We start from the raw sequence: 27,373 nt of genomic DNA, 5'->3' as shown, positions 1-27,373 counted from the left end.
GGGAAAGACTTGAGCTAACGGAAACAAGGGTACCCCATTTTGGGGGGAGGGCATTTATCAGTGCTACAATCCCTAAGGGGAGGGGGAAGACTTGGAGAGTGCAAAAGAAAGAAGCCCCCGACTTCTTGGGAAATAAGAGTGTTAAAGGTGCTCCACTCATCTCCACAAGGGAAAATTCACCTGCACTTATTCAAGGGGGCTTGAGTGAGTTGTGAAGTACCTTGGAACATCTTGTCTTAAATGCAAGCTGGTTCCCCAAGTTGTATGGAGACAGAAAGCTGGCCTTAGACCAAGTCAGACTGTCTGCTGCCCATCTAGCACAGCAGCTCTTCAACTGAGGGTCCTTCCCTAGCCCTGCCTCCTGAGGATTGGAGGGTTGGACTAGATGACTCTTTGGGTCCCCGTCCAAATCTACAATTCCAGGACTGTATGAGATTGTATAACTGTTTGGGACCTTTTGCATGCAAAGTGGGTGCTCTTCCACTGAGCTATGGCCCAAATTTAAGAGGCCTCTGGTTAGAAAACAGTAATAAGACCTGCTTTTTGGAGAGGGGGTTGGGATGGGAGCTGGTAGTTAGATCGCTGCCCCTTCCTCCCCAGCCCCAATTCCCAGTCTGCCTTCCAAAAAGCAGTTCAGGATTGACCAAGGTAAAAGAGGAGGCTCACAGCGAGGAGCAGCTGATGACCTAACCATTTCAGAGGAGCAAGTCCCCTTTACCATCCTCTGTGCATCTGCCCAGGCACCAAGTACCCCTTCACTGAGGGTCGGGGGAAGGAATCTGCTCCTACTGGAAAGGGGAGCACCCTTTAAACACACACCCAACACCAATCCTGACCTGGTTGCAGGATCTCAGCAAGGTTAAGGTCCTATCCTAGGACATGCTACCTCTAGTCTTTACCGTTCATAGCAGCAGGCAGCAGCAGCAGGGGCCAGATCTTCTCAGTTATGCACTAGGCCTAACCAGGGCTGTTTCGAAATGGAAATGGGCAAACAGGGTTAGAATAATGTACAGGGAAGGTGCTCCGATCTTCATCTTGGTGCTGGTTGGAAAGCCAGCAAGTTGATGATTTGGACCGGAGGCAGCCAAGGGGCCCGAGAGGCTTACTCTATCACTGCAGAACTGCACATTGAGTTCATGCCACAGGCGTGGCTGCCACGGTACAGGTAGTAGTAGCCCTGAAAAGAGACACGGGACAATTGTCAGTAAGTAGCACAGATCCTCCTTGATCAGGAAAGCAGAAGTCAGCCATACCCTGGCACCAGCTCCTCCTTGCCTCAAAAGCGTTGTCAAGCAAAGAGACACTGGGTTAGGGGCATAGCTGTCAACTTTTCCCTTTTCTTGCGAGGAATCCTATTCGGAATAAGGGAATTTCCCTTTAAAAAAGGGAAAAGTTGACAGCTATGGTTAGGGGGTCAGGAGCATGCAATTACAGTGGTGCCCCGCTAGACGAAAATAATTCGTTCTGCGAAAATTTTCGTCTAGCGGGTTTTTCGTCTTGCGAAGCGGCAATGACAGCCGCGCTCCGCAAAACGAAAAAAAAAAAGACGAAAATTTTTCGTCTTGCGAGGCAGCCCCATAGACTTTTTCGTCTTGCGGGGCAGCCTCCCGCTAGACGAATGCCTTCATCTAGCGAGTTTTTCGTCTTGCGAGGCATTCGTCTAGCGGGGTACCACTGTACACTGAGGAGAAAGCCAAGCCTGACTCGTGAGCTTTCAGTGCATTAGCCCTTTCCTTACAATGTGAACAGAGATTGTCAAGAGCGGGGGAAAGGTCGCCCAGATGAGTTTGGAAGAATGCTTACCTTCTCTCCCCAGTTCTCTCCCCAACTGTTCTTGATCGCCCAGAATGGAGTACGGCCCCCTGTGTGTGCAGACAGGTGGAAACAGAAGAGAATTGTCAGAGGTAGAGCAAGCAGTAAACAGCTTTGAGTTTGTTTTTTTTCCAAAGCAGCATATAAATTTTTTAAAAAATCCTCCATCTATCCCTCAAGAGAGTCCCCCCCCCCTCAATCCATCAATCTCTTGAAGTGGCTTAAGACGGATCTGATCTCTGCACCATCCTTGGATGGAAGCCAGCAGCTTTTTGCAAGCAGGAGGGAATTCATTCTTGACCCTTCCTGTTTCCTCCATCCACCCACCCACTGCTCCCTGCCCACTTCTGAACATCCATCACAAGGAAGGAAACTCCCCACTTGTAGTTCTCCTTCAGCCTCTATTAGTCACACCAGTTAAAACTAGGGAGTCTGAAGCGAAACTTTGGGAATCATGAGAACTAGGGACTTAGATCAGACAAACATCAGGTGCCAGCGCTAGTAAAACTGCTCTAATATATTTTGCCCAGACACGAGGAGGTTTTAACTGAGCGAGCTTTAGGGTAATTTAAAGTTTCATCTGCTTTTTTTCTAAACTCTTTGTGTGAGCACTTTAGAAAGGAGGTAGGGTGGCACAAAAATGTTTTAGATAGGTCATGCAAATAAATTAGAAAGAACAAAGTAAAGCAAGCTTATTGAACACAGATGGAGACTACTTCTGAATGCTAAACTGCAGGGTGGAGGAATGGAGATTCCAGAGTGACTCTCCCCACCTTCACGTTTTGGGAGCATCCCACCCCCCACAAGTAAAAGTAGCCACTTACGTGTGCCGTAGCCCACCAAGAGGACCGCATGGTCAATCATCCAGGGGTTGCACAGCAGGAAGAAGGGGTGGGAAACTCCCCTCCTGTAGAACTGGACACGGGAAGAAGGGGAAAAGGGCTCAGAGACAATCCTTGACTTCAAACAACTTAATACATACATGTTGCACCCTGTGCAATGTTTAGGCCTTCAGGCAATTTGGGAGGGCTTGAAGGTCTATGCGTGAAGCTACTAAGACAGTCAAATATGTCCCAGCTGCAAGGAATCCTTGCCCCTCTGAAAGGATCTGTTCCCTCGTGTTCCGCATGACTCAGCCCTCCCTCTCTCAATCAGCAACAAAAACTGGACTAGGCCAATCTGAATTTGGAACCAGAGTAAGCCGTGTCAAAGAAGTGCAAGCAGGGCTAGCTGCCGGATCAGACCTGAGGCCCAGCAGTCTGTCTCAGTGATCAACCAGAAAGCTCACAAAGACAACAGCAATACAGTGGTACCTCGGGTTAAGAACTTAATTCGTTCTGGAGGTCCGTTCTTAACCTGAAACTGTTCTTAACCTGAAGCACCACTTTAGCTAATGGGGCCTCCCGCTGCTGCTGCTGCGCCACCAGAGCACGATTTCTGTTCTTATCCTGAAGCAAAGTTCTTAACCTGAAGCGTTATTTCAGGTTTAGCGGAGTATGTAACCTGAAGCTTATGTAACCTGAGGTACCACTGTACTCTCTCCGCCTGCGATTCAACTGGTATCCAGCGGCATGCAGCCTCCCAACAGTGGAGGCAGAAAATAAACATCATGGCTAGCAGCTATCGCCAGCCTTATTCTCCTTGAATTTGTCTAACCTGCGCTTTTGAAGCCGGTCACATTAGTGGCCATTGCTGCATTTAGCGCTTGCAAATTCGACAGTTCTATTTCTGTGTGGAGAAGGGCTTTATTTTGCCTGTCCTCAATCAGGGATGGCTCTGAGTCCTAGTATAATAAGAGAAAGAGAGGGGGGGGGAATCCCACTCTCTTCATTTGGTTCACACTGTGCAAAATTCCATGCATCTCTCTCTCTGCCTGGTCTCCTTTTGCTTGTGGTTTTCCTAAGCTAAAGAGACCCCCAATGCCACAATCTTCCCTGAAAGGTGCCCAGATCATTTTGGTTGCCCTTTCCCATGCTTTCCCCATCTCAACAATATCCTTTGCAAGGCGAGCAAAACCAAAAACTTTACACCGTTTCCCCAAGCCTGGTCACATATGCATACAGTGGTACTTTGGTTCTCAAACTCTGAAAACCTGGAAGTACCGGTAAGTGTTCTGGTTTTCGAATGTTTTTCGGAAGCCGAACATCTGATGCAGCTGTCAGCTATTGTTTCTGGGGCACCTGTACCAATCAGAAGCTGTGCCTTGTTTTTTGAACATTTCAGAAGTCAAATGGACTTCCGGAACTGATTAAGTTGCGCGCTTTTGTTTTTGCTATTTATTTTGTGTTTTTGTTTTTGAGGCTTTTTCCATTAATTTGTTTTTGTGACTGTGTGGAACCCAGTTCAGCTACTGACTGATTGTGTGACTGCGGAAATGGATAAAAGCCCCCCATCCAAACAATGACTACCATCAGTGCAGGCAAGAAAAAAGTTTAATTTTAATTTTTATCATCTACAATACTGTCTTATTTATTTTAGAGTACAGTACATTGATTACAGTTTTCATTTTATGGATCAATGGTCTCGTTAGATAGTAAAATTCATGTTAAATTGCTGTTTTAGGGGTTGTTTTTAAAAGTCAGAAACTGATTAATTTGTTTTGCATTACTTTCTATTGGAACGCTTTGGTTTTGGAAGGGACTTTCGGAACGGATTAAATTTGAGAACCAAGGTACCAATGTAATGGCATTATGATATTGGTACCTTTATTTTCAGTTCCTTCCCTAAAGGTTTTTAAGCAGAGGTTGGACGGGCCCATCTGTCATGGATGCTTTTGCTGAAATTTCTGCATTGCAGGGGGTTGGACTAGATGACCCTTAGGACCCCATCCAACTCCATGACTCTATGGCCCCCTAGCATGGAATTCACCCCTTTTTTCCACAGCTGCAACACCCTGAGTCCACACCAAAGCCAATCTGCATAGCACACTGCATCTGTTCAATGTGTCTATGGCAAAAGAGCAGCATTCTAGAGTGAAATTCTCACCAGCATTTTCCAAAAGTATAATCCCTCTGAAGACAAGGGCCGTTTTTTGCAGAGGGGAGTTGCCACTTACCTAACTGGGTTCCACCAGGAAGTGTGGCTGGCAGAAAGCTGTGCAGAAAGTATCACATTGCTTCCTGCCGGACACTTCCCAGAATGCCTTGGGAGTGATGCAACAGGGCAGGAGGTGGAAGAGCTCCAAAGGCATCCCAGGATTTCTTTCTCTCTTTTTTTAGGTTTAAAAAAGCAAGGGAAAATGGAAAACCTATGGCCACATCATAAAGTTAATGCAGATAAGCGGCAACTCCCTGCTCAAACTTGCATAGGAATTTCTGTCCCCTTTTTTGGGAGGGTTTCATTTTGCTCCCCACATGCTCAACAAATGATGGGGGGGGGGAGAGAATGATTTTTAACCAAAAGGGCGACCTCTGTTCCTTACAGCATGGAAAAAGAAGCATGTCCCTCCAGGGGCTCCCTCACCTGCATGGCAAAGGCGTTCAGAGCAATGGAAATAGGGCCGTTCTTAGCCAGCCAGGCAGCGATCTCTGTAACGGAGAGGATGACTGGTTAATATGCAAGGCCATTATATTATGAAGAGAGATACGAGAGGGAGCTTACGGGAGCTGCGCTGCAGCCCTGACCCAGAAAACACAAGCATTTTACACATGTTGATAGCCATGCATTTGAGATACTGATATGCTGCCTCTCTCCCTGGTCTCAGTTGTACTTCCTACACCCATGCATGGTGGCAGCACTAGGACAAGAGATTGTAGTGAAGGGGACAGTTCCATATTGCTAATTATTCCATATTGCTAATTCCCTGTTGTCAAATGCCTTTTAAATGCTTTTAAATATAGTCTTTAACCTGTTTAAATATATTTCTCTGTATTGCTTCTATAAGCCTCTGAAAGAGCAACAGCTTTAAATTGACATAAGAAGAAGAGGGCCCCTTTCTGGGAATCAAGCCAACATTGGCCGACCTTAAGAGATAAGAACTGTCTGAGCAAAACAAAGAAGTATTGAAACTGTCTATTAATAAAAATAGCACCCTGCCTGTAAGAGACAGAGTAAGAAGCAGAGACCTTTGAAGAATGGAATGTGTCTATAATATTGAGCCTATGAGTTAGCCTATTAATTGTATTAGAAGCATCAAGCTTGTTAGAGTATTTTATGTATTGCTTTATTGATTTATACCCTTTGTATTCTAAGCCTAATGCAATAATTATTGCCAGTTAATTGAAGTTATGCTTTCTTTGTTGATTGGCAGTCACACATGTCCTATGGATAGACTTAGTCTTGAATAGACAATAGGGATCTGTGTGCTTGCTAGCTAGGTTACCTTGGAGGAAGCTTGCCAAGAACAAACTCCCTTTACATTCTCAGACGGGAGGCAGTTTGGGAGGCTTTGGAAGGCTGTACTCCTAGAGGACACGTGAACACTGAGCCGCATAAGTTTCTATTTTCGGTTTCCTATAAATCACATGTTTTCCCGTAATTCACGTGTCCTATCATGAATTAAGTTTCGAATTCCTGTTATCATCTATATAAGGAATGCACGCTGGTCTCTCCGTGTGCAATCTGGCTTTTGCCCTGAACCTTTTGCTTTGCATATGCAATTCAAAATAAACCTGTTGTATCCTGCATGGTGTTTGCCTCTTTGTGTTCATGCTCCAGCACTCAAGAGCTCAAGAGCCCATGAATGGTCTTACAGTAGCAGGACGGCTCAGCAAAGAAGTGTGTGGTCTTGAATGTTTCTTAGTCCTAAAAGCAGCAAGAAGGGCACCTATCAAGTCCAGAGAACATCTAGCGCAGGCCTGGGGGGGCCTCAGGGACCTATGCAGTCATCCAGGCCTCTAAATCCATCCCACAAGTCTGTCTGACCCTGCCCTGTGTTTTTTCTTGGCCAGAATGTGTTATTGGACCATGATAATACCTCTTGATTGTATGGATGAAGAGGGCGTAAATAATAACCTCTGTACTGGCTGCCCATCTACTACTGAGCCAGTTCCTTGTATTAATTTTACAGAGCCCTGAACAACTTAGATCAAGGTACCTTAGAGATGACCTGAATCCTTATATCCTGGCTCAGTTGCCAAGATCACCTGGAAGAACCTCATTAGTCATCCCTTGAGTTGGCAAAGGTCATTTGACATCAATGTGAAATAAGAGTCTTTAGTTTTATCGGCCTAGACCTGTGGAACACTTTCCTAACATGATTCAGCAGCCAGCTCCTTTCAAACATACGCTGAACAGTTCTCCATGTCGTCAAGCTTATGCCAGCAATTAAGAAGGCATCTTAGCACTTAGATGATGGTCTCCGATCTTAAATGTGTTTTTATATTATATAGTTATTATTGTACACCGCTTTTATTTTGTTGTGATTTGCAGCATATAAATATTTTCATAAACATATATTTATCTATCTACATCAATTCTAACTTGGCTGACTTCTGTCACATCTGTTGCCCTGCCCACTTTTGCCTCTGGCCCAGGCATAGGCAAACTCGGCCCTCCAGATGTTTTGAGACTACAATTCCCATCATCCCTGACCACTGGTCCTGTTAGCTAGGGATGATGAGAGTTTGTCAGGTTTTCTGGGCATCATAGAGTTAATGATGCAAGAGGCGTTCTGATCCTGGGAGTTTAGCCTTGCCCACTGTGATACGGGCACTTTCCTTTGTCTAGAAGAAGGGGAGGTTTGGTTTCACTTTCCCCTTCGCCTCACTCTGTGTTCGTGTATCGTTACTGCTAGATGTGAGTTTGTTAGTTTGCTGCAAGCATGCAGCTCAAGTCTGTAGGACTTGTGTGTGTGTGCTACTAAATAAAGCCTAGTTTAGTTTAGTAGCACTGGCGTCTGTCAAGTTATTTCACGACGCCACGGAGCAGACCTCAACAAGCCATTCGTCGCTGCGATTCAACTCTGCTAAACTCTGCTGAACGGAAGAACGCTCAGGGCGCAGCAGAAGTGTGCCTGGGCGCCATTGATGTCGGAGACGATCGTAAAGGTGATTGATTGCAGTGCCGGCCAGCAGCACTACTTGGGTCAAAGTTTTTATGACCCAATATCAACACTATTCAAAACAGGTTATGGCTTAATGGCTTAATTGCTTTATTGCCAAGAAGCTACGCTTTGATGGCGAGGCGTCCTGAGGAGATTGATTGCCAGGACGGGAGGTCTGCATGTCTGCGGGGCCGGCAGCCGATAGCCCAGCTGGAGGACTGTTTTGTGCCATGCTTTTGAGGCACAAAGCAGGGAAACCTCGCTGGTGAAGAGAAGCCGTTTTCCGGAGCTGGGAGCTGAGAGGCGAGTGCTGAGTTTGCAGCCACGTGAGTTACCTCAAGCCCCAGGGGGGAGATGGCGCAGTCCCATGAGAGTTTCGTGCCACCCTTTCCAAGGTTGGATGGGAGAAACTGGCAAGATTGGGCCAAGAAAATGGAGATATTTCTGATTGCTAAAGATCTTTGGACTTGTACTCAGAGCCCACCAGTTCAAGCCCCTGCTGCTGAAGCTGCTGCAGCACTTAAGAAAGACCAGAGGGCTACTGCTCACATAGTCATGGGCATAGAGGAAGAGCTGATGGTGCACATAGACGCTGCTACTAATGCCCACCAAATTTGGGAGTGTCTTAAGCGTGTATTTCAAAGAACGTCAGCTGGTGCCAAACTTCATACAACTAGACAGCTGTTTGAGTTACGTTTGCAAGAAGGAGGCTGTGTGCGTCAACATGTGGCCAAAATGCTGGCACTCTTCAACAAGTTGAGACAGCTGAATGTTCCTTTTTCAGAGGAACAAAAGGTCTATATCCTTTTGAGCTCACTAGACCCCAGTTATGAGACTCTTTCCCTAACGCTGGAGTCCATGCCTGCAAGCCAGTTGAATCTGGACTATGTTACTGGGAGGCTGCAGGACGAACAGGACCGGAGGCAGAGAGAGAAAGGGAAAGCTGTTAAGGGGGGTTGCTTTTTGCCTAAGCCCAGGAGTGGAGAAAACGCTGAGAGCTCTGTTAAAGCTTTTGCAGCTAAGCGCTGTTATCTATGCAATTCTGATAACCATCTTCAGGCAGACTGCGATCAGGCTGACTTCAAAGATGGTTTCCATGGCAACCGGGAGATGAAAGGAAGACCACGTCGTGGGAGAAGAGGACCTTCCAGAGCAAGCAGAGGAGGGGCTGGAGCCCACTGCAAAGCAGCTGCATATGCCTTGGTTGGAAAGACAGTTGCTACCCCCAAGCTGCGTTGGTTAATAGACAGTGGTGCGGGGAGACATCTAGCGCCACCTAGCAGCCAGTTGCGGAACTGCAGGCCGATCCAAGATGCAACTGCAGTCACTCTGGCTGATTCAACCACAAGACCTGTTACCAAAACTGGTGTTATGTTCATGCCTTGTCTTAATGATGACATTGATGTGTATGTTTTAGATGGTATGAAATTTGGTTTACTTTCTGTTTCAGCTTTAGACAATGCAGGTTATCTGGTCAGTTTTGGCAACCAGGTATGCACCATCTCCAAAGATGGGAAACAATTGGTCCAGGTGAAAGGCCATGATGGGGTGTATATGCTGGAAACTGACAACAGTGCCACAGAGAGGGCGCAGGGTGCTGAAACAAGTAATGGCATCTCTGAGGAGACTCAAGCTCAGTATGCCAACTTACCCACGCATGATCAGTGTTTGCATTTATGGCATCGCAGATTCTCGCACGTGAATTGGAAATACGTGCGCAAGCAGGTAGAGTGCACTGATGGTTGTAAAATGAAGGAGTGCTCCAAGTTTCTAGACTGTAGAGCTTGTAAAAGAGCCAAAGTGCATTCTTGCAGCTACCCATCGTCTGATAGGGTGACCAAACAAGCTTTCGAGCTTGTGCATGCGGATCTCTGTGGTCCGATGGGGGTGCCAAGCATGGGTAATTCTCGTTATGTTCTTTGTCTCACTGATGATTTTAGTCGAGCAGGTTGGATTTTCACGCTCAAAGACAAGGGGCAAACAGCGAAGGAGATTATAGAATGGGTGAAAGCAGTAGAGGTGGAATTTGGAACCCGCGTGAAAGCGTTTCAGACAGACCGAGGCACAGAATTTACTGCATCTAAGCTGCAGGATTTCTTTCGTGCCAAAGGTATCAAGCATAGAAAAACTGCTCCTTATTCTCCTCAAGAGAATGGTGTTTCTGAGAGGCGGAATAGAACAATGCAGGAGGCAGTAGATGCTCTCTTGTTTGATTCAGGCTTGCCAAGATGCTATTGGGCTGAAGCCTGGAGAACTGTCTGCCACACTCTTAACAGGACATACAGTTCCGTGATAGGGACCACGCCCTACTTTCTACTCTATGGAAAGAAGCCCAAGGTCCACTATTTTCGGACTTTCGGGGCAGAAGCTTGGGTTCTTATCCCCAAACATTTACGTAGAAAGGGCAGTCCAAGATCACAAAAGTTGGTTTTCTGTGGCTACGAGACAGGTTCGAAAGCATGGAGATTTGCTTTCCCAGATGGCGATCGTTCACGAGTCATAATCAGCAGGAGCGCTGAGTTTTGTGAGCAGCAAGGCTGGAAAAGGATTCATGGAAATCCTGAGGTGCTCACAGATCCGTTCAGCGATCTTGACTATGAAGATCAGCCAGTTACACCTGCCAGTGGTGCAGAAGGTGGTCAACCTGCTGGTGTTTCGGGCCGCATTCCCGAACACGACCAGGGTGCAGTGTCAGAGGGGGCAATCCCAAAAAGACAGGTGAAGACAGAACCAAGGAGTGCACCCACATCTCCAGAAGTAGCTAGGAGAGTCAAGCGAGGTAGGTCTCCAAGGTCCCCAACTGGGAAGCCCAGTCCAGGGGGACATAGCAAGCGTAGTAGGTCGCTTGGTGGTTCACCAGACGCCAGGGACTCCCAGGCTGAGTCTAGCACGTCTGGGTCAGGGGGCGAGTCACCGGTGGTGCCACGGCGTTCCAAGCGCACTACAAAGGGGAAACCTCCTGACAAGTTCCAAGCCACTAATGTTTGGGCCGGTTTTGCTCACTGCGAACCGGAAAGTTTCGCTGAGGTGCAGAGATTACCTCAGGCAGAATCCAGCAAGTGGCAACAAGCAATGGAGAAAGAACTTAGTGCCATGAAATCTCTTGGAGTTTTCACGCTGACAACTCTGCCAGCTGGACAGCAAGCTGTGAGCTGTCGCTGGGTCTATAGATTGAAACCCACTGCAAGTGGAGAGCCACAATATAAGGCTAGATTGGTGGCAAGAGGTTTCAGCCAGAGGCCAGGAGTGCATTACTCACAAGTCTATGCACCCACGTCCCGTAGTGAAACAATGAGATTGCTTCTTGCTGTAGCAGCGCAGAGAGGCGCAGAAGCTGCTCATTTTGATATTGATGTCGCCTACTTAAATGCACCGCTGCAGGAGGAAATTTATATGCTACCTCCTCCAGGTTTTGAGGGCGACAGGCCAGGTCTAGTATGGAGGCTACACCGCTCCATTTATGGTCTCAAACAGTCCGCGAGAAACTGGAATCAGTGTCTCGACCAAGCGCTGGAGAAGCTAGGCTTTAGGAAAAGCCATGCGGACAACTGTTTGTACATAAAAGGGAAAGGTCAGCAACAAGAATTGGCCCTGATCTTTGTCGACGACATTGTGCTAGTGGCCAACACAAACAAACAGGTGCAGGAGTTTGCAAGTAAGCTGAGGCAGCACTTCAAACTCAAGGAGTTGGGTCCTGTGAACATGTATCTAGGGGTTCAGATTCACAGAGACCAAGATGGCAGTTTTGTGTTGAACCAGAGCGCAAAGATTGATCAGTTACTCAGAAAATTCAATATGGCAGACTGCAAAGGTGCAAGGACACCAATGGAAACGAGTTTTGTAACTGACAACCAATCTGTTGAAAGAAGAGAGTTTGAGAACCAAGAGGTATATCAATCTGCTCTGGGAAGCCTGCTCTATCTCTCGCAGTGGAGCAGGCCCGATATTGCATTTGCAGTTAATCTGCTGAGCCAAGAGGCAGCAAAACCCAGTGTGATGGCATGGAATGGGGTCAAAAGAGTTCTTAGATATTTGCAAGAGACCAAAGAGTTTAGCCTCACACTGACAGCCCAAGGTGATGAACAGCTTCAATGTTGGGTGGATGCTGATTGGGCTTGCGGCTCAGACAGAAAGTCAATTTCTGGAATAGTGGTAAAATTTGGAGGTTCTGTAATTGGCTGGAGATCAAAAAAGCAGAGTTTAATTGCTCTATCATCAACTGAGGCAGAGTTCAGTGCTCTTTCAGAAATGTGTCGAGAGCTTGAATTCTACAAGTGCCTAGTGCAGGAAGTGTGTGAGAAGTGTTACCTACCCATCACCATATGGGAGGATAACCAGCCATGCCTGAAGTTGGCTGAATCCGGTCAATTCAACGCACGAACCAAACACCTGGATATTCGGTTCAAAAATGTGCATGAGAGCGTTAGGACAAATGTGGTCAAGTTGAAATATTGTCCTAGCGAAATGAATCTTGCCGATGGATTCACAAAGCCCTTGAGTTTCCAGAAACACGAAGTTTTCTGTGATGGGTTAAATGTTGAATGAAATGCATATATGTTTACCCAGGATTGCGAACGAGAGGGGGTGTCAGGTTTTCTGGGCATCATAGAGTTAATGATGCAAGAGGCGTTCTGATCCTGGGAGTTTAGCCTTGCCCACTGTGATACGGGCACTTTCCTTTGTCTAGAAGAAGGGGAGGTTTGGTTTCACTTTCCCCTTCGCCTCACTCTGTGTTCGTGTATCGTTACTGCTAGATGTGAGTTTGTTAGTTTGCTGCAAGCATGCAGCTCAAGTCTGTAGGACTTGTGTGTGTGTGCTACTAAATAAAGCCTAGTTTAGTTTAGTAGCACTGGCGTCTGTCAAGTTATTTCACGACGCCACGGAGCAGACCTCAACAAGCCATTCGTCGCTGCGATTCAACTCTGCTAAACTCTGCTGAACGGAAGAACGCTCAGGGCGCAGCAGAAGTGTGCCTGGGCGCCATTGATGTCGGAGACGATCGTAAAGGTGATTGATTGCAGTGCCGGCCAGCAGCACTACTTGGGTCAAAGTTTTTATGACCCAATATCAACACTATTCAAAACAGAGTTGTAGTCCCAAAACATCTGGAGGGCCGAGTTTGCTTATTATGCCTGCTCTGGCCCCACATACCATTGGCATGTGGCCTCTGGAAGTTTGGCCAAGAAGGAAGGCAGCCCTGGGGCTGGGAAAAGTTTGCCCAACCCTTGCTCTAGGCCAGTGTTTTTCAACCTTTTTTGGGCAAAGGCACACTTGTTTCATGAAAAAAATCACGAGGCACACCACCATTAGAAAATGTTAAAAAAAATTAACTCTGTGCCTATATTGACTATATATAAAGTAATTCTCTTGAATAGGAATCAAATAAACACAAATCTACCTCACATAGGAGGCAGCATGTTGGGAGCACATGCCCTGCTTTCAAGCTTATTCCCATTGGGCTACTGTGAGAAAAGGATGCAGGAGGGGGGCAGACACACAGCACTGATGCTGAGAGATCTTTATCAGCCCTAAGTGCTGCGTGTCATACCTTGCATAGCTTCAAGAAGGTCTCCAGTTATAGCAGCAATTCACCAAAATCAGAGCTAGGAGGACAGCCATAAATAGATAAGTAGAAAAGAAAGCTGAGTTTGGCAGGCTCTTCAAATACATATTGCCCTGCCCCAAGCCATCATTTTAATAGACGACTAATAGGAAGGCAACAACGGGTTAATAGTGCTTGGAGGGGCATGTTTTGCCCTTTATCTGCCGCCTTTCTTCTACTCTGGGACCCCGGCAGCCCCCACGAAGCTCTCCTTGGGGTCCCTCAGCAACCCCCACCCCCCCCCGCATTTGACGGTCTACTTCGGGCAGGAGCAGCGCAGCGAGCGAGATGTTGGGGGCCGGGGGGGTCCGCAGCCCTGGGAGAGACAGGCCTTCTCCCTGCGCTCAGGTTGCAACAGGTCGCTGGCTCTTGGGGGATCTTGTTCCCTTATTGCACGGGCTGCGAGGCGCTTCGTCATGGCCGGCGGGAAGCCCCTCCGCCCAGCTGCTCCTGGCGCTGGAAGCTCTTCTATGCAGCCCTGTCGGGCCGGGCAGCGCTGCACAGAATCCTCGGGGCGAGAAGCCCGTTCAGGAGGGCGCGCATCAAGGAGCGCTGCCTGTTCCCACCGGGCCCCCGTCCTCCCCACAGCCGCGCCGGTGTAGAGGCAGCGAGGGGATCCCCCGGGAGAACCCGCCGGCAGCCTCCTCCCCCCGCGCCGGCTCCAGCGCCCCCTGCTCCTCCTCTCAAGCAGGCGCTTGGCGAGGCTGACCTCAGGTGCCTGCGCGGGGGAGGGGACGGAGGGCTGGCTCCCCCCGCCGCCCGGGTCCAGCCAAAGGCCAATGAAGAGGCACCGAAAGTAGGGCCGGGGAGCCCCTCGCGCCCCCGCCTCCTCCCCCTCGCCTGTCCTGCCGGACCCTGGCCGCAGCCGCAGCCCCCTCCTCCCTTTTGTGTGTCTTTTCACACTGTGTCCCTGCGCAGCCCGAAGCGGGGAGGGGGGTGAAGAAGAAAGAGTCCCCCGGCGGGCGGGCGCGCTGGCCGGCGAGGCAGAGAGAAGCCATTCGGCCCTCTGGACGGACGGACGCGCTGCTGGCCGGAGGAGGGCGATGCCCCAGAGAGGCTAAATGGCGCCCCGACGGAACCCGCTCGCCGCGGAAATTTGACATTAAAAAAAAAAAAAATCTTTCGAATTTTTCCCACGGAACACCAGGCAACATCTCGCGGCACACTAGCGTGCCGCGGAACAGTGGTTGAAAAACACTGCTCTAGGCAGTAGCAAATGGCCTTCTTCATTCCACAGCAGAGTGTTCCAGATCTCTCTAGGTATTAAGAGGCACACAATTTGATTCACTAACTGGCACCCCAAGCCATGGTCTCAGACACATACCTGTCTCATCCCGGGAGATTGCTACAGAGCTATTGATGTAGACAGCCACCTTATCCTTGGAGAAGCCGCACTTCTGCTCAAACCCCTCATAACTGTAATCACGTTCTGTCTCCAGGCCGCCTGGGGAAGAAGAGGAGAATCAGGAAGGCCAAGGAGGGTGATGACCTGGCAAGGAAAACCGTGAACAGGCAGGGCTCTTGCTGTGCAGAATAAGGATCTAAGATTGGCTTAAAAAAAAAACCCACACATTTATTATGCCCTAATAATACTTCCAGAGGCAGCTTCCAATAATAAAAGCAGCAAGGAACAACAAAGAAATCAACAGCAGCCAGAATGCAGCAGTTCTGAAGAGGGACTTTGCATTGTCACCAAACAGCTGAACAAACAGAGCGTCTTCCAACCTCAATGTGGTGGTTGCTTCACAGCCATTGGGGAACTGCAGTAAAGACAGCATGTGCACTCTTGAAAAATTCAGGCTTTGCCCCAAGAAAGAGGGAATGGGTTTTTTTTCTAAAAGGGAAGGATCTGGCATGAATGATGCTCTAGAAGCAACTGACAAAACTCAGTTATGTTTTAGCCTTGGGAACAAACCAGTATTTCCGGCACCACCATGCTCAAGGCACCGAGTTTCTCCAGTTCAGAGACTGCTGTGAAAACAAGTCTCTGAACACTCAAAACATCTTATTCTCTGGATGTCAAGGCACATGCAAAGGAACAAGCTGCAGACCAAGTGCCATGCTGGAGCAAAAAATATTTTGCTGACTCACCCAGCCCTTCGATGGCCTGGTAGGCCGTGGATGGAAGTCCTCCTCCGCAGGCTTTGTCTACAGAGTCACAGTCCAGCAGCTCTGTGGAAGGAGCAGAAATCAGGTCAGCTGGAAACTGCAGGGTGAGCACCCAAAGGCATGTCCAGTCTTGCTCCTGAAGTCAGCCCACTTCCCAATTTATTCCTTTATGACATTTCTTCCATAAAATTTATATGCCACTTGATTGAAGAAAAAACCTCAAAGCAGTTACATCTCGCTCTTCGCCATATGTGCTCTCAGGATGGGTTATAACAAGGCAATGAAAGCAAAAAATAAATAAAATCTGCTTCGAGAATGCAAGCATCCTCTACCTGTAAAACATTTGAGTCAACGCAGCCATGTAAACAAGGCACATCCAATGACTTCACAGGGTGTTTTTGTTTTAGCTCTGCTGCCCAGAAAGCTCCCAGATCCAAACATGAGAGACCAGGCCTCCTCAAAGAATTCCCTACCTTGCTCAGAGAGGGAAACCAAAGTGCCATTGCGGAGGAACCACTGCCCTTCCACATTGCCCGTCACAGAGAAGGCCCAGCAGGAGCCACAGGAACCCTGCAGTCATTGAGAAAGGGAAAGAGTTATTCCAAATAGTATGAACTGGCCATAAGATGAAAAAGGAGAAAATACAGAAGCAGCCTGGAAGAAGGCATCTTACATATGTTAAACAACTTCACTGGCTACTGGTCCACTTCTGGCACAATTCCAAGCGCTGGTTCTGACCTATAAAGCCCTATATGGCTTGGGTCTAGATTACCTGAATGACCGTAACTCCCTATATAATCCTTTCCGGGTGCCAAGATCCTCAGATGAGCACCTTCTCTTGGACCCATCAACATCAGAAACACGGTTGGTGGTGACACAAGAGAGAACCTTTGCTGCAGCTGCTCCCAGATTGTGGAATCCTCTCCCAGGAGAGGTTAAACTGGCTCCCTCTTGGTTATCCTTCTGCTGGCAGTCAGGCCTTTGAAAACTAAGGTGCAGACAATGCAGATGCTGTTGCCAGGGCAAACTGTACTTTAGCTGCTGGTTCTAAATGTGTTTCGACGTATTTTAACTACTGCTTTCAATTAGTTTTATTACTTTTCATTTTATGAAGACGTTTTTTAAATGATGTAAGCTGCCTTGAATCCCAATTTGATACAAAGCTGGGATATAAATTCCTACATAGAATAAAACAAAATAAATCTCAGGCCCACAACCTAGGGTGGATCACTACCTTCTTCCAGCTCCTCACCAACCTCATGCAACAAGCCCACACAGGGAAACAGTGGAACTTTTATCCCCTTTCGAAACTTTAAGCCCAACCTGGTCCCCTTGAGGAAACAACTGCTTCCATAGTGGGGTGGAGGAAAACCAACCTGGTTCTTGACACCTGTGACAGCCCCGTGGTCCCGCCAGTCCCATGCATCAGGGGGTGGGTCATTAGGGATGGTGGCTGGTTTCATTGGCCGACCAGGCAGCTGGGACAGCAGTGGGTTCAAGTACGTGGAGCGGAACTCCTCCTCTGAAACAAAGGAGAAAGATACATTGTGCGATGAAAAGACGAGAGAACCAGACTTCATTAAATATGACACTCTAACCTTCCTGGTTGATTTAAGTTCTTGCGTTCTATCTGTCACATATCTGTATCTTTCCTCTTTGGAACTTGTGCTGTAATTTTAAAAACATTAGATACCCATTTTTGCTTCATTTTATGCTACTTTTATTCACTTTGTTTCATTCTCTCTCTTTTATTTAAAAAAACCCCTTTTAATATACACATCTGGATAATGTATTATTCCAGTTCCTTAATGCGAGTAACTGAATGTAAAAATAAAATATCTGGTTTGAGACACCTGCACTTTCCAAGGAAGCTGGGATATGTAACACTTACCACATTGCAGGATAAAGAAGACAAGACTCTAACCTGTTAGCTGGAGCCTTTTCAGAGAGGGTTTGGTGGTGGCACTGTGAGGACTAAGTGGCAGCAGTTTTGTAGAGAATGCCATTTGTTTACTGCAGCCTGTTCAGCCTGGTGCCCTCCTGATGGGCGTTTTAGTCCAGCAACACCTGGAGGGCACCTGGTTGGCGAAGGCGGGTCTACCAGACACAGGTATGCTGTAGCTCTACGATTCAGAGGGGAAGCTAGCAGTAGAGTCCCTGCCCCGTCCTCACCTACCTGTCAGATCACTGAACTTGGTGACACCGTATTCTGCCGTGCCCTGATCCAGTTCCTGAATTAGCCGGGCCTTCTCCAGATTCTCTGCAAAGATCCGGAAACGCCTCTCGGTCTCTAAAAGAGCAGGAGGCCAGGGAAGCAAGGACTGAGCATGAGTATTGATTCTTATTGGTTCTTATCCATCAGCAGTTATGCCTACAGTTCTTTAAGGATGCTTAACAGGCAGAATCATGCTTCCAGCAGTGTGTATGTGGGCTGGTGTGCTCCAAGGAGTGGAGGGATGCCAAATTGGATCAGGAGAAGCTGGAGGACAGACAAGGGAGGTGGGGAGCTGTGGCCTTCCCAATGCCTGCCTTCCCAACTCCCAACAGCCCAAGGAAGCACAGCCATGCCTGCTACAAAATCTGAACGTCACAGGAATTCTCTGCTGAGAAGCTAGACTGGCCCTTGCAGCTTATATCTATTTCTTGATTTTATATCCCACTTTCCTTCCAAGGAGCTCAAGGTGGCGTACACAGTTCTCCCAGCCCTCCTTATTTTATCCCCACAATTACTCTGCGAGGTACATCAGACTTGACAAACTGCACCTGGCCCAAGGTTATCCCACAAGCTTCATGGCTGAGTGAGGATTCAAACTCTGGGCTCTGTCAGGTCCCAGACCAGCCACTACACCACACAGGGCAGCCCTACCAACATGCCCAGGCGTGTTGTTGCTTTGACAGTTTCCTTTGCCCAACATTCACCTTGCTTGTCCTTGTAGCTCTTTTCATAAGTTGTCATGAACTCCTTGAAGAGGGGCACCAGGTGGGTGGAGGCATTCTGGGGATGGAAGAATCCATAATTGAGAAACTGGTACACAAGGAACTGAATCACAGAGACAGAGCTGCTGCCTTCAACTGCAGAGTGTGATTTCATTTTTTCCCCCAAACTGTATTGCAGAAATGTTGATTAAGGCATAAATATAAATTAGCCCTCTTTCCTCCTATGGACAGTATTTTCAGCATAATATTACATTTCTTTAACACAATATATTTTACGAGTGGTATTAAGAACTTATTAAACATAATATTTGATCTTCAATAGTAGTATTATTATTTTCCTTTACAGCATTGTCTCTTATAACCTATAATCTAAACAAAGGACTCCATTAATTAGGTGCACGTTTCGTTTTTCTTAATTAATCTAACCCTTCTACAATGAATGCTGTCTTACTCTTTAAAAGACCAAACTATTTTATATATTTCTATTTTATATTTATATTTTATACGGCGTTTCCGTGCACTGCTCTGGTTCGCCAGAAGCGGCTTAGTCATGCTGGCCACATGACTTGGAAAAACTGTCTGCGGATAAACACCGGCTCCCTCGGCCTATAGAGCAAGATGAGTGCCGCAACCCCAGAGTCGTCCGCGACTGGACCTAACAGTCAGGGGTACCTTTACCTTTATCTTATATATAGTTGGAACTGATCTACCAGTTTCCTGGCATTTTATGAAATCGATGAATAAATGCCAGCCTGCCAAAAACCTGTCCATCTTTCTTTGACCTTTGAACTTTCATTACCCTACCCAATTACTTTTTTTTAATTGCTGTATCAAAAGCAAGGCAGGTGATATCGAAGTACCCAAGACAAATCAGCTTACCTAATGTTAGAATCAGTAACATGCAAACAGGAATTATGTCCACTTTTGACCAAAATTGGAAGATTGTGCCTGTCTCAAATGTATATAGTCATATGTCAGAAGTCTAATGGAATCGGTTCCGGAAATCCATTCGACTTTCAAAATGTTCAGAAACCAAAGTGCAGCTTCCGATTGGCTGCAGAAAGTTCCTGCAGTCAGTCGGAAGCTGCGGAAGCCGTGTCGGACGTTTGGGTTCCAAAGAAAGTTCGCAAACTGGAACACTCACTTCCGGGTTTGTGACGTTCGGGATCCAAGCTGCAAATGTACATGCTTTTGGTATAAAGGGAAAGAAGAGAAAGAGGCAACTCAATCAGCAGGAACACAGCCCTGCTTTGCCCTGCTAAAAGAGTTCACACCCAGCTGCAAATGGCACTCACCTGCAGAAACCTCTCTTCCTGGGCTAACTCCTCGACTTCGTTGGCAGGTGCCTTCGGACGGAACACTTCCCACTCCCCCAGTTTTGCTGCGTGGAGTACCTCCGATGGCTCTGCAAGAACAAGGGGTGTGTGTGTTTATTTATTTACTATCCCACACTCCGTCACAAGACTGATATTCCAAAAGCCACCTAAATTCTAAATGGCTATCAGCTAAACCCCCAATCCTTCTCCTTAGACCTCCTCGCAGAAAGATGTGCTTAACCAGATATGCAGAAGGAAATCTTTTACCCAGCAGCCTACACCTTAATGATTCATGCCCTTGAATGATTCATTGTGCCTGGGGAAAAAAGGTGAGGCCATGTATCAATTGCACACAGACACCCATCTCGCAAATGATGTAAGTCCAGGTATCAACATCATGGTGCCTTGCAATCTTCTCCTGGCCCCCACAAAGCCCCCCCACTACCCACTTGGTCATGAAGCTGTGAGGGTGGTCAGTTTTTTCTTCCTTTAAAGGTACATACAGGCAGCAACCCCCACCCCCCGTTTAGGCATGTTCCGTATGTGCGCAACCGTGTGCACCAAACCCAGAAACATCATAAAGATGTCACTGAAATGTCACTATAGAGCTGAGCAGGGTGCTTGCAGGCTTTTTCAATGGGTTTCAATTATACACGATTTCACCGACACACACAGTGCCTCAGAACGTAAACCCCATATAAACGGGGGGGGGGGGGGGGCTGCTTGAACAGGAAGAGGAAGTTGGAAAAGTGGCGCTCTTTCCCATTTCCTCTTCCAACTCTATGTGCTTTTCAAGCCTCTGATTAATATTATTGGGTCAACTTTTATCCAGATCCCTTGGGAAAGGCAAAGAGTGCATGTGTGAACTCTGACAGGAGGGTTGAACCAGAGGACGCAGGGAGAAGCAACCAGGCTTGGTGGAGCCCACAGCACTCGGTCATAAATCCCCATGGGCCAAAGAATGGTTGGCAGCCCCAGAAGAAGGAATTCCAAATGGCTTTGAAGCTACTTGCATTTGCTCAGTTGCACTGATAGGAGTCCAACCTGGATGGAGCATTACAGTGTGGAGGCTATTTGCCGCCTGAAGGAGAATTCGGTGGAAGTCTTAACTACAGGTAGGCTGGCACAAGAGTTATCTTACCCGTTCTGGATGCTGCTGGCTTTTACAATCAACATCCTTGAAGGAAAAGCTTGTCTCAGGGAGCTACTGTTTATGTCAACAATATGCAAAGGTTTGGGGCCCTGCCTTCTTGACTGTATTTTCTGCTTTTAGTGCTTCAGACAGACTACCCAGACCTGACTTACCAGCCAGGCGACACTCTTGCTTCACCAGCCTCTTCCTGTTTGCCCAGGGCTGGCTCCAGACCTCAAAGTGACATGACTGGAAGGGAAGGACAGAAAAGGTTAGGAGGCCAAGCTAGGCACAGAAAGTCAGGACAAGCCACGCAGATAAGATGTGGGCGGCGGATGGATGCAAGGCTGGAAATCAGAAATATTCCCTTACCATCAACTCTAGGAGAGGAAATGGGGCCTACTGGGCTATCGGAGGAAGCAAAAGGAAGTCAGGACCTCTGGCAGGAAAGGGCTGCCCTCCTTCCAAAAGGTTGCAGGTTCGATCCCCATAAGGGACAGCTGCATATTCCTGCATTGCAGTGGGTTGGACTAGATGATGCACAGGGTCCCCTTCCAACTCTTATGATTCTATGACCTAATGATCTATGACTCCAAACAGTAAGGTGCCTTGGGGTGTTCATCTTGCACCGTGCACCAGGGATGCTTCGTCCCTACCAGCCACTTCAATGAGAGGACCTTTTGCATCTTAATTGAGGCTGATTTCATGAAAATAAGTCCTAGCAAGAGGGTCAGTGTGTGTACTTGTCAAATATCTTGCACTGAGGGCTAGTTGCGCCTGGGTTGCAACCACTTCAGTCTTCAGCTGGGGGACTGAGCACACCATAAGAATCTCAGAAGAGCCTGCCTGCTGGATCAAGCCCATCTACGTAGCTCAGAGGTAGAGAATATGCCTTGCGTACAGAACGTTCCAGGTTCAATCTCCAGGTAAGGCTAGGGGAAACTTTTGGATACAGCAATTGTGCCAGTCAGTACACACGATGTCAATGCCTCCTATCTTCCTCCTCTGCACCCAACCCCTGGGAGCTACATGAGGCACTGTCAGCTGACAGGCTGGCCAGCCAAACCGAACTGCTCTTGTTTGAGGGGAAGTTTATGCAGAGAGATTCAGTGATGCCAGGTCACAAGAGAAACATGTGAGGCCCAGGGGGACAAACTGAAATTGGCATGTGCTTATGGAGATCGTAGCTTTGATAATGAGAAGTCCGAGTCAACAGTACCAATGTTTACTGCTGTTAACACGCTGCTTTATGCAGACCAAAGCAAATCTGTAACCTTCCCAAGCTTCTGAGTGACGACCTGCTACTTCCCCATTCATCTCCTGGACATCTAGCTTGCCCTCATTTCTCCAACACATTGGAAGGAGGAGACCATATTTGGACAAACTACTTTGTACCAGCCACAGGTCCAGGTGGGAGGAGGTCTGCTCCTCTTCAAGCAAAGAGGTGTCTGTTTGGAGATGGGAGAGTTAGAAACCCCACTTCACTGCCATCTGCATAACCACACTTCCAGGGAAACTGATGTGCCAGGGAAAGATTCTGCAGAGTCCCAGCCTCAGGTGCCCCTCCGTCTCAGCCCATCCTGTTTCCTAATGCACACAGAGGTCATACTCAGGGACTTGTAGCACTGTTGGAATAGAGACAAGAACTGATACACCCAACTGGGGTCATTTTGCCACCCTTTCAACTGTTTCTGTGGGAGGGGAGGTTATTGTTTCGTTTTATTTTTGCTTTATTATGTATTTTGTCTTTTCATTTTGTATTTTTATGTTGCGAACCACCCTGTGATCTTTGGGTGAAGGAAGGTATATAAATAAAATGTTGTTGTTGTTGTTGATAATAATAATAATAATTGTATATACCGATTGATTGTAAAAAAAATCTCGAAGTGGTAAACAAAAACAAGAATACAATAAAAATTACCAGTAAAAACATTCAAAAAGTTAAAATCAGGATAAATTAAAAACAGCTTAAAACACACATCAATGCTCAAGGTATCTGCGTACGCTTGTCTAAACGAAAATATTTTTAGCCAAGCGCTGAAGGGAGTTCGGTGAAGGCGCCAGCCTGATTATCAATCAGCAGGGAGTTCCAAAGTGCAGGCGTTGCCACACTAAAAGACTGATTTCCTACAAATGCGGAACAGATATTATGTGCCAGTGCCTGGGCTAATTGTTGCAGCCCCATGTGTTTTGCATGATGCTATGAGATTTTTTTTTTAAACTCAGAAGAGAAATCAATAGAGCCATGCAAAACTGGGATACCTTGGGAACCAGACTCCAGGTTTCCAGCAGAAGTACAATGCTGATTCTTACCATTTGCTCCGGCTCTTCTGGAGTGAGGCAACTAGGAGCATCTTGCCCCACAGCCTGCTTCCCACTGCACTGACTGCTCTGCAGGAGAGTCACATCCAGGTAGTACTTGATTCCATTCACCACCTGGAGATGAGGAAATAACAGCTTTCAGGCAAGCGGGAAAAGTTGGGAAATTGCCCAGTGATGTTCACTGCCTGCAAGGAGCCAAAACCAGTTTGGAAGAAACTGGAAAAGACCTAGAGTGGCCTCAATGGTTTTCTGGTTGTTTATTTGTTTGGAACGAGGAGGCAGCAGATAACTTATGACTGGACTCAAAAGTTCACCGCCGGGTTTTAAACTTGAGGTTCACAAGCTCACACTGCAAGCTCAATCCTTACATGCAAAGAACAGGAACTTCATGAAAGAAAAGCAAGATACACAGCCACTGCCTGGCACACTGCTGACACTGGGAAATATTTCAGCATTCCACAATTCCTGACCGACAGAGAAAGGGACCTGACTGTTCTGTCTCTTGCTGGCTGGCCAAGTCTGTGGTCACCTCGCCTCATAAAAGATAGGCCTACTGTAAAGTTGGAAAAGGGCAACTGGAATGATCAAGGGTATGGAATGACTCCCCCATGAACAAAGGTTGCAGCGTTTGGGGACTTTTTAGCTTAGAGAAAAGATGAGACGTGACAGAAGTCTATGAAATTATGCATGGCATGGAGAAAGTAGACAGAGGAAAGTTTTTCTCCCTCTCTCGTCACGTTACAAGTCATGGGCATCCAATCAAACTGAACGTGGAAGCTTCAGCACAAATAACAGGAAGGAGTCCTTCACAGAGCACATAGTTAAACTATGGAACTGACTTTTACAGGAGGGCGTGGTGGTTACTAACATGGATGGCTTTGAAAGATGGTTAGACAAATTCATGGAAGAGAAGGCTATCAATGGCTACTAGTCACAATCACTATGCTCTGCTTCCATGGAGGTCAGGGGCAGTATGTATCTGAATACCAGTTGCTGGAATCCACAGGAGATGAAGAGTGGTTGGCTACCGCAAGAACAGGATGCTGGACTAGATAAGCCATTGGTCTGATCCAGAAGGGCTTTTCTTATGCGATTCTGTCTCACAATCCCAAACACTGAGCAAAAGGCTCTCATGAAAGTAAATAAAGAAGTAAATAAAGCCTCTCTCACACACCAGGCACAATACTGGATGCTTGAGGCCAACTGTGGCCAAAACACTTCTGTGAGAGCCAGCACCACAGTTGTACAGTGAAGAATTAAACAGAGCAGGCTGCCTCCTCGTGGGAATTATGGTTAGGCCTGCAGACCATTTCAAATACTGATAAAACACACCCGCACCCTTTTGGTTCTGATAATTAGATTCCATCAAAGATGCAACCTGGTTCTGAGGGAGGAGCAGGAATGCATGCGGCCGAGTTCCTCTTGCTGACTGCCATCTGTAAGGGCATTCCACCGGCCTTACTCTTAGTCACTGACCTAGTTCTCCAGCATGGAGTTACAGCCTCGGCCCAGAGGTTTGTTACTTGTAGGTCAGCATCAATTACCCAGGACTCCAGCTAATCAGATGGAGGCAGATTCCCTCCCCCTCTGCCAGTATACCAGTTAAAGCAGTCTAGCTTGATGGAAGCCACCCATAACTATTTTAAGAGTTAAGTGGATTGTGCTTCTAATAGTCAACAAGAAGACACCTGGGACAGCAGTAAGGATCCCAAAGGGAGCGAGAAGAAGAAAAATGACATCCTCAGCGGCAGACTCCCCGGCCCTCTGTACTTCCCAGTCCTGCATTTGCCACTTCGGATGCCCTTGGAGCTTGGGGTGGAGGGGCTGATAGAGAAAATATTCTCTACAGATGCCATCAGGCCTCCCCCTCCCTCAAATGTCACCTGGTAGCAGGCTGCTTCAGCCTCCTGCCCTGAACTGTTTCCATGACAGCTGGTCATTACAGGAACCTACTATTTAAGAATTGATGTCTCAGTTTATTTCCCATCCCTTCCAGTCCCTTTTTCACAAGAACAAAGGGGGCCCCCGTCAAGTGCAGCATCCTGTTCTCACAGGGGCCAACCAGATGCCCGAAGGAAACTAGCAAGCACAAGAGCACTCTCCCTTCCTGTGGTTTCCAGCAGCTGGGATTCAGAAGCTGTGGAGGCAGAGCATAGCCATTGTGGCTAGCAGCCACCGACAGACCCCTTCTTCGTGAATTTGTCCAATCCTCTTTTAAAGAGATCCAAGTTGGTGCCCATCACTGCCTCCTGTGGGAGTGAGTTCCATAGTTTAACCATGCACTGTGTGAAAAACATTCTTTTCCTTGGACAACGTGCAGTGCTTTATTTTTTAGGGGGAAAGGTGCCGGTACTCCCCATGACGTTGTTACAGTAAGTGCCACACTTTTAACATTTGAAAACAGAAGGTTCTGGTACCGCGTACACTTGAGTACTCCCAGAAAAAAAAAGCACTGACAACCTGTCATTTAGACTGTAATCCCGAAAGCAGGGTCAGTCTTGTGCTAACTGAATGAACGTAAGCTGCTCTGGAATTCTTCTTGGCTGAGGGGCAAGGTACAAATGCCTTAACTAGTTAGCTAAATTAAATTAATTTGACTGGAAGGGTTGGGTTTTCTGAGTTACTTGGCAAAACAAAGAGCACACACTTTGCATGCAGAAGGCCCAGGGTTAAATCCCCAGTTCAGAGGATCAGGTCTGAAGGAGGTGGGGGGGGGGGTAGAGACCCCATAGCCAAGACCCTGGAGAAGTGCTGCCAGCCAGAGCACATAATACTTGGGTAGATTGGCAAAAATGGCTGGCATAAGAGCTAGTGGTGGTGTAACCGTTAAGCTCCATCACTGTCTCTCAGCCTACCCTGCCTCACAGGGTTGTTGTGGGGATTAAATGAGATGCAGAAAAACCATGTAGGTCACCATTTTGAACTCATTGGAGAAAGGGGGACGGGGGGCAGACATAAACGCAATGAATGGACTTGGATGGAGGCTACTCGGGGCACGACTGAGGCACTCACAGCCTCTTTGACCCCCCCCCCCGATGCTTTGGATTACGAGGAATACTTTATCCTTCCCCCCCCCCCCATCCTAAATCATAGCGCTCACTTCTTCCAGCCCCCAAATACTTCATGCTCTTCCAAAATGATGAGCCCCATCCAAATCTTCCAGCCCCAAGGTTCCTCCCTCCTAGCACCCGTGCCCCCCCCCCAAATCATGATTCCCTCTCATTTCTTCCAGCCCCAAGGTCGACCTTCCCCCACCTGCACCCAGCCTTTCTGTCTCTCACCTGCGTCTGGGCTGAGCGCAGCGTCCAAAGGCGACGGCCACCTCCGGAGCCCGCCTTGTCGCTCTGGAAAGTCTCGGCCAAGGCGAAGCGAGCCGCCTCGCGGGCCTGGCCGCTCCGCACGTCCACCTCCCGGGCGCCCCCCGGCATCGCCGCGGAGGCACCCAGCAGCAGCAGCAGCAGCACAAAGGGGACAGCCGACGCCTGCGCCATCCTAGCTCTGACTGAAGGGAATCGGGCCGGGTGGAGGGAGAAGGGGCGGGGCCTGAGGCAGAGTGGGAGGGGCCTGAGAGAGATTGCTGGACATTAGGTGGCGTCCCCTTAGCCGACGAAGCTAGAGGGCGTGTCTCCGCCTTGCCCCACCCACCCGGCGTCATCTGAACGCCCTCGCTTTGGTCCTCTCCCTCTAGGAAAACAGAGGCATTCCCGGCTTGCTTCCAGGAGAAACGGGCGGGGTCTCGCTCCCGCAGCCCCCCCACTCATGTGACGTTCCCTTCCTGCACACCTGCAGAGTACCCCTAGTGGGGTGAGGAGAGCCGCAGGGATGAGAACAGGCAGCGCCCTCACCCTGAGCATCTGCAGGCCACAAGGGCTCGTGTGAGGCAGAGGTTTGAGTGCTAGGATCTGGATTCAGATTCCCACTTGGCCAATAAATTCACTGGGTGGCCTTGAGGGGAGTCAGCCTAACCGTACCGGACAGGATTATTGTGAACATAAAACGGGTGAGAATCAAGTATGCACAGGTACAGAAGCAGCAGGACACTAGATGCCAGCAGCTGGAGGAAAACAAGTTAAAATGCCTGGCTGCCAAGCAACCTGAAATGTGGCATGTGTTTGTATACATAGTAATGGTGCCAGGGTGTGGCTACATCTTCCTGTTGT

General features: G+C 48.0%; 1 protein-coding gene across 1 annotated transcript; it reads right to left on the bottom strand.

The window, feature by feature from the left end:
* Positions 1 to 464: 464 nt before the first annotated feature.
* On the bottom strand, positions 465 to 26,728 carry CTSF (cathepsin F). The gene is made up of 14 exons (XM_033174598.1): positions 26,495 to 26,728; positions 23,205 to 23,327; positions 21,065 to 21,140; positions 19,739 to 19,848; positions 18,426 to 18,501; positions 17,683 to 17,796; positions 16,883 to 17,028; positions 15,980 to 16,076; positions 15,489 to 15,569; positions 14,722 to 14,841; positions 5,275 to 5,339; positions 2,637 to 2,727; positions 1,804 to 1,862; positions 465 to 1,177 (listed from the first exon to the last, which is right to left on the bottom strand). Exons 1-14 carry the CDS (start codon positions 26,702 to 26,704, stop codon positions 1,103 to 1,105), a joined length of 1,443 nt encoding a protein of 480 aa, XP_033030489.1. The 5' UTR covers positions 26,705 to 26,728; the 3' UTR covers positions 465 to 1,102.
* Between the last annotated feature and the right edge of the window lie 645 nt (positions 26,729 to 27,373).

The sequence above is a fragment of the Lacerta agilis genome, chromosome 17 (genome assembly GCF_009819535.1).
Source record: "Lacerta agilis isolate rLacAgi1 chromosome 17, rLacAgi1.pri, whole genome shotgun sequence".
Taxonomy (NCBI): Eukaryota; Metazoa; Chordata; class Lepidosauria; order Squamata; family Lacertidae; genus Lacerta; species Lacerta agilis.
This window is presented reverse-complemented; position numbering and strand designations above follow the sequence as displayed.

Coding starts and splice junctions, on each gene's coding strand:
- CTSF (XM_033174598.1), bottom strand. CDS start 26,704: ATGGCGCAGGCGTCGGCTGTCCCCTTTGTGCTGCTGCTGCTGCTGCTG. Junction 21,141..23,204: donor CAGAAGAGCCGGAGCAAATG/GTAAGAATCAGC, acceptor CTTCCCTTCCAG/TCATGTCACTTTGAGGTCTG. Junction 19,849..21,064: donor GCAAGAGTGTCGCCTGGCTG/GTAAGTCAGGTC, acceptor TTGTTCTTGCAG/AGCCATCGGAGGTACTCCAC.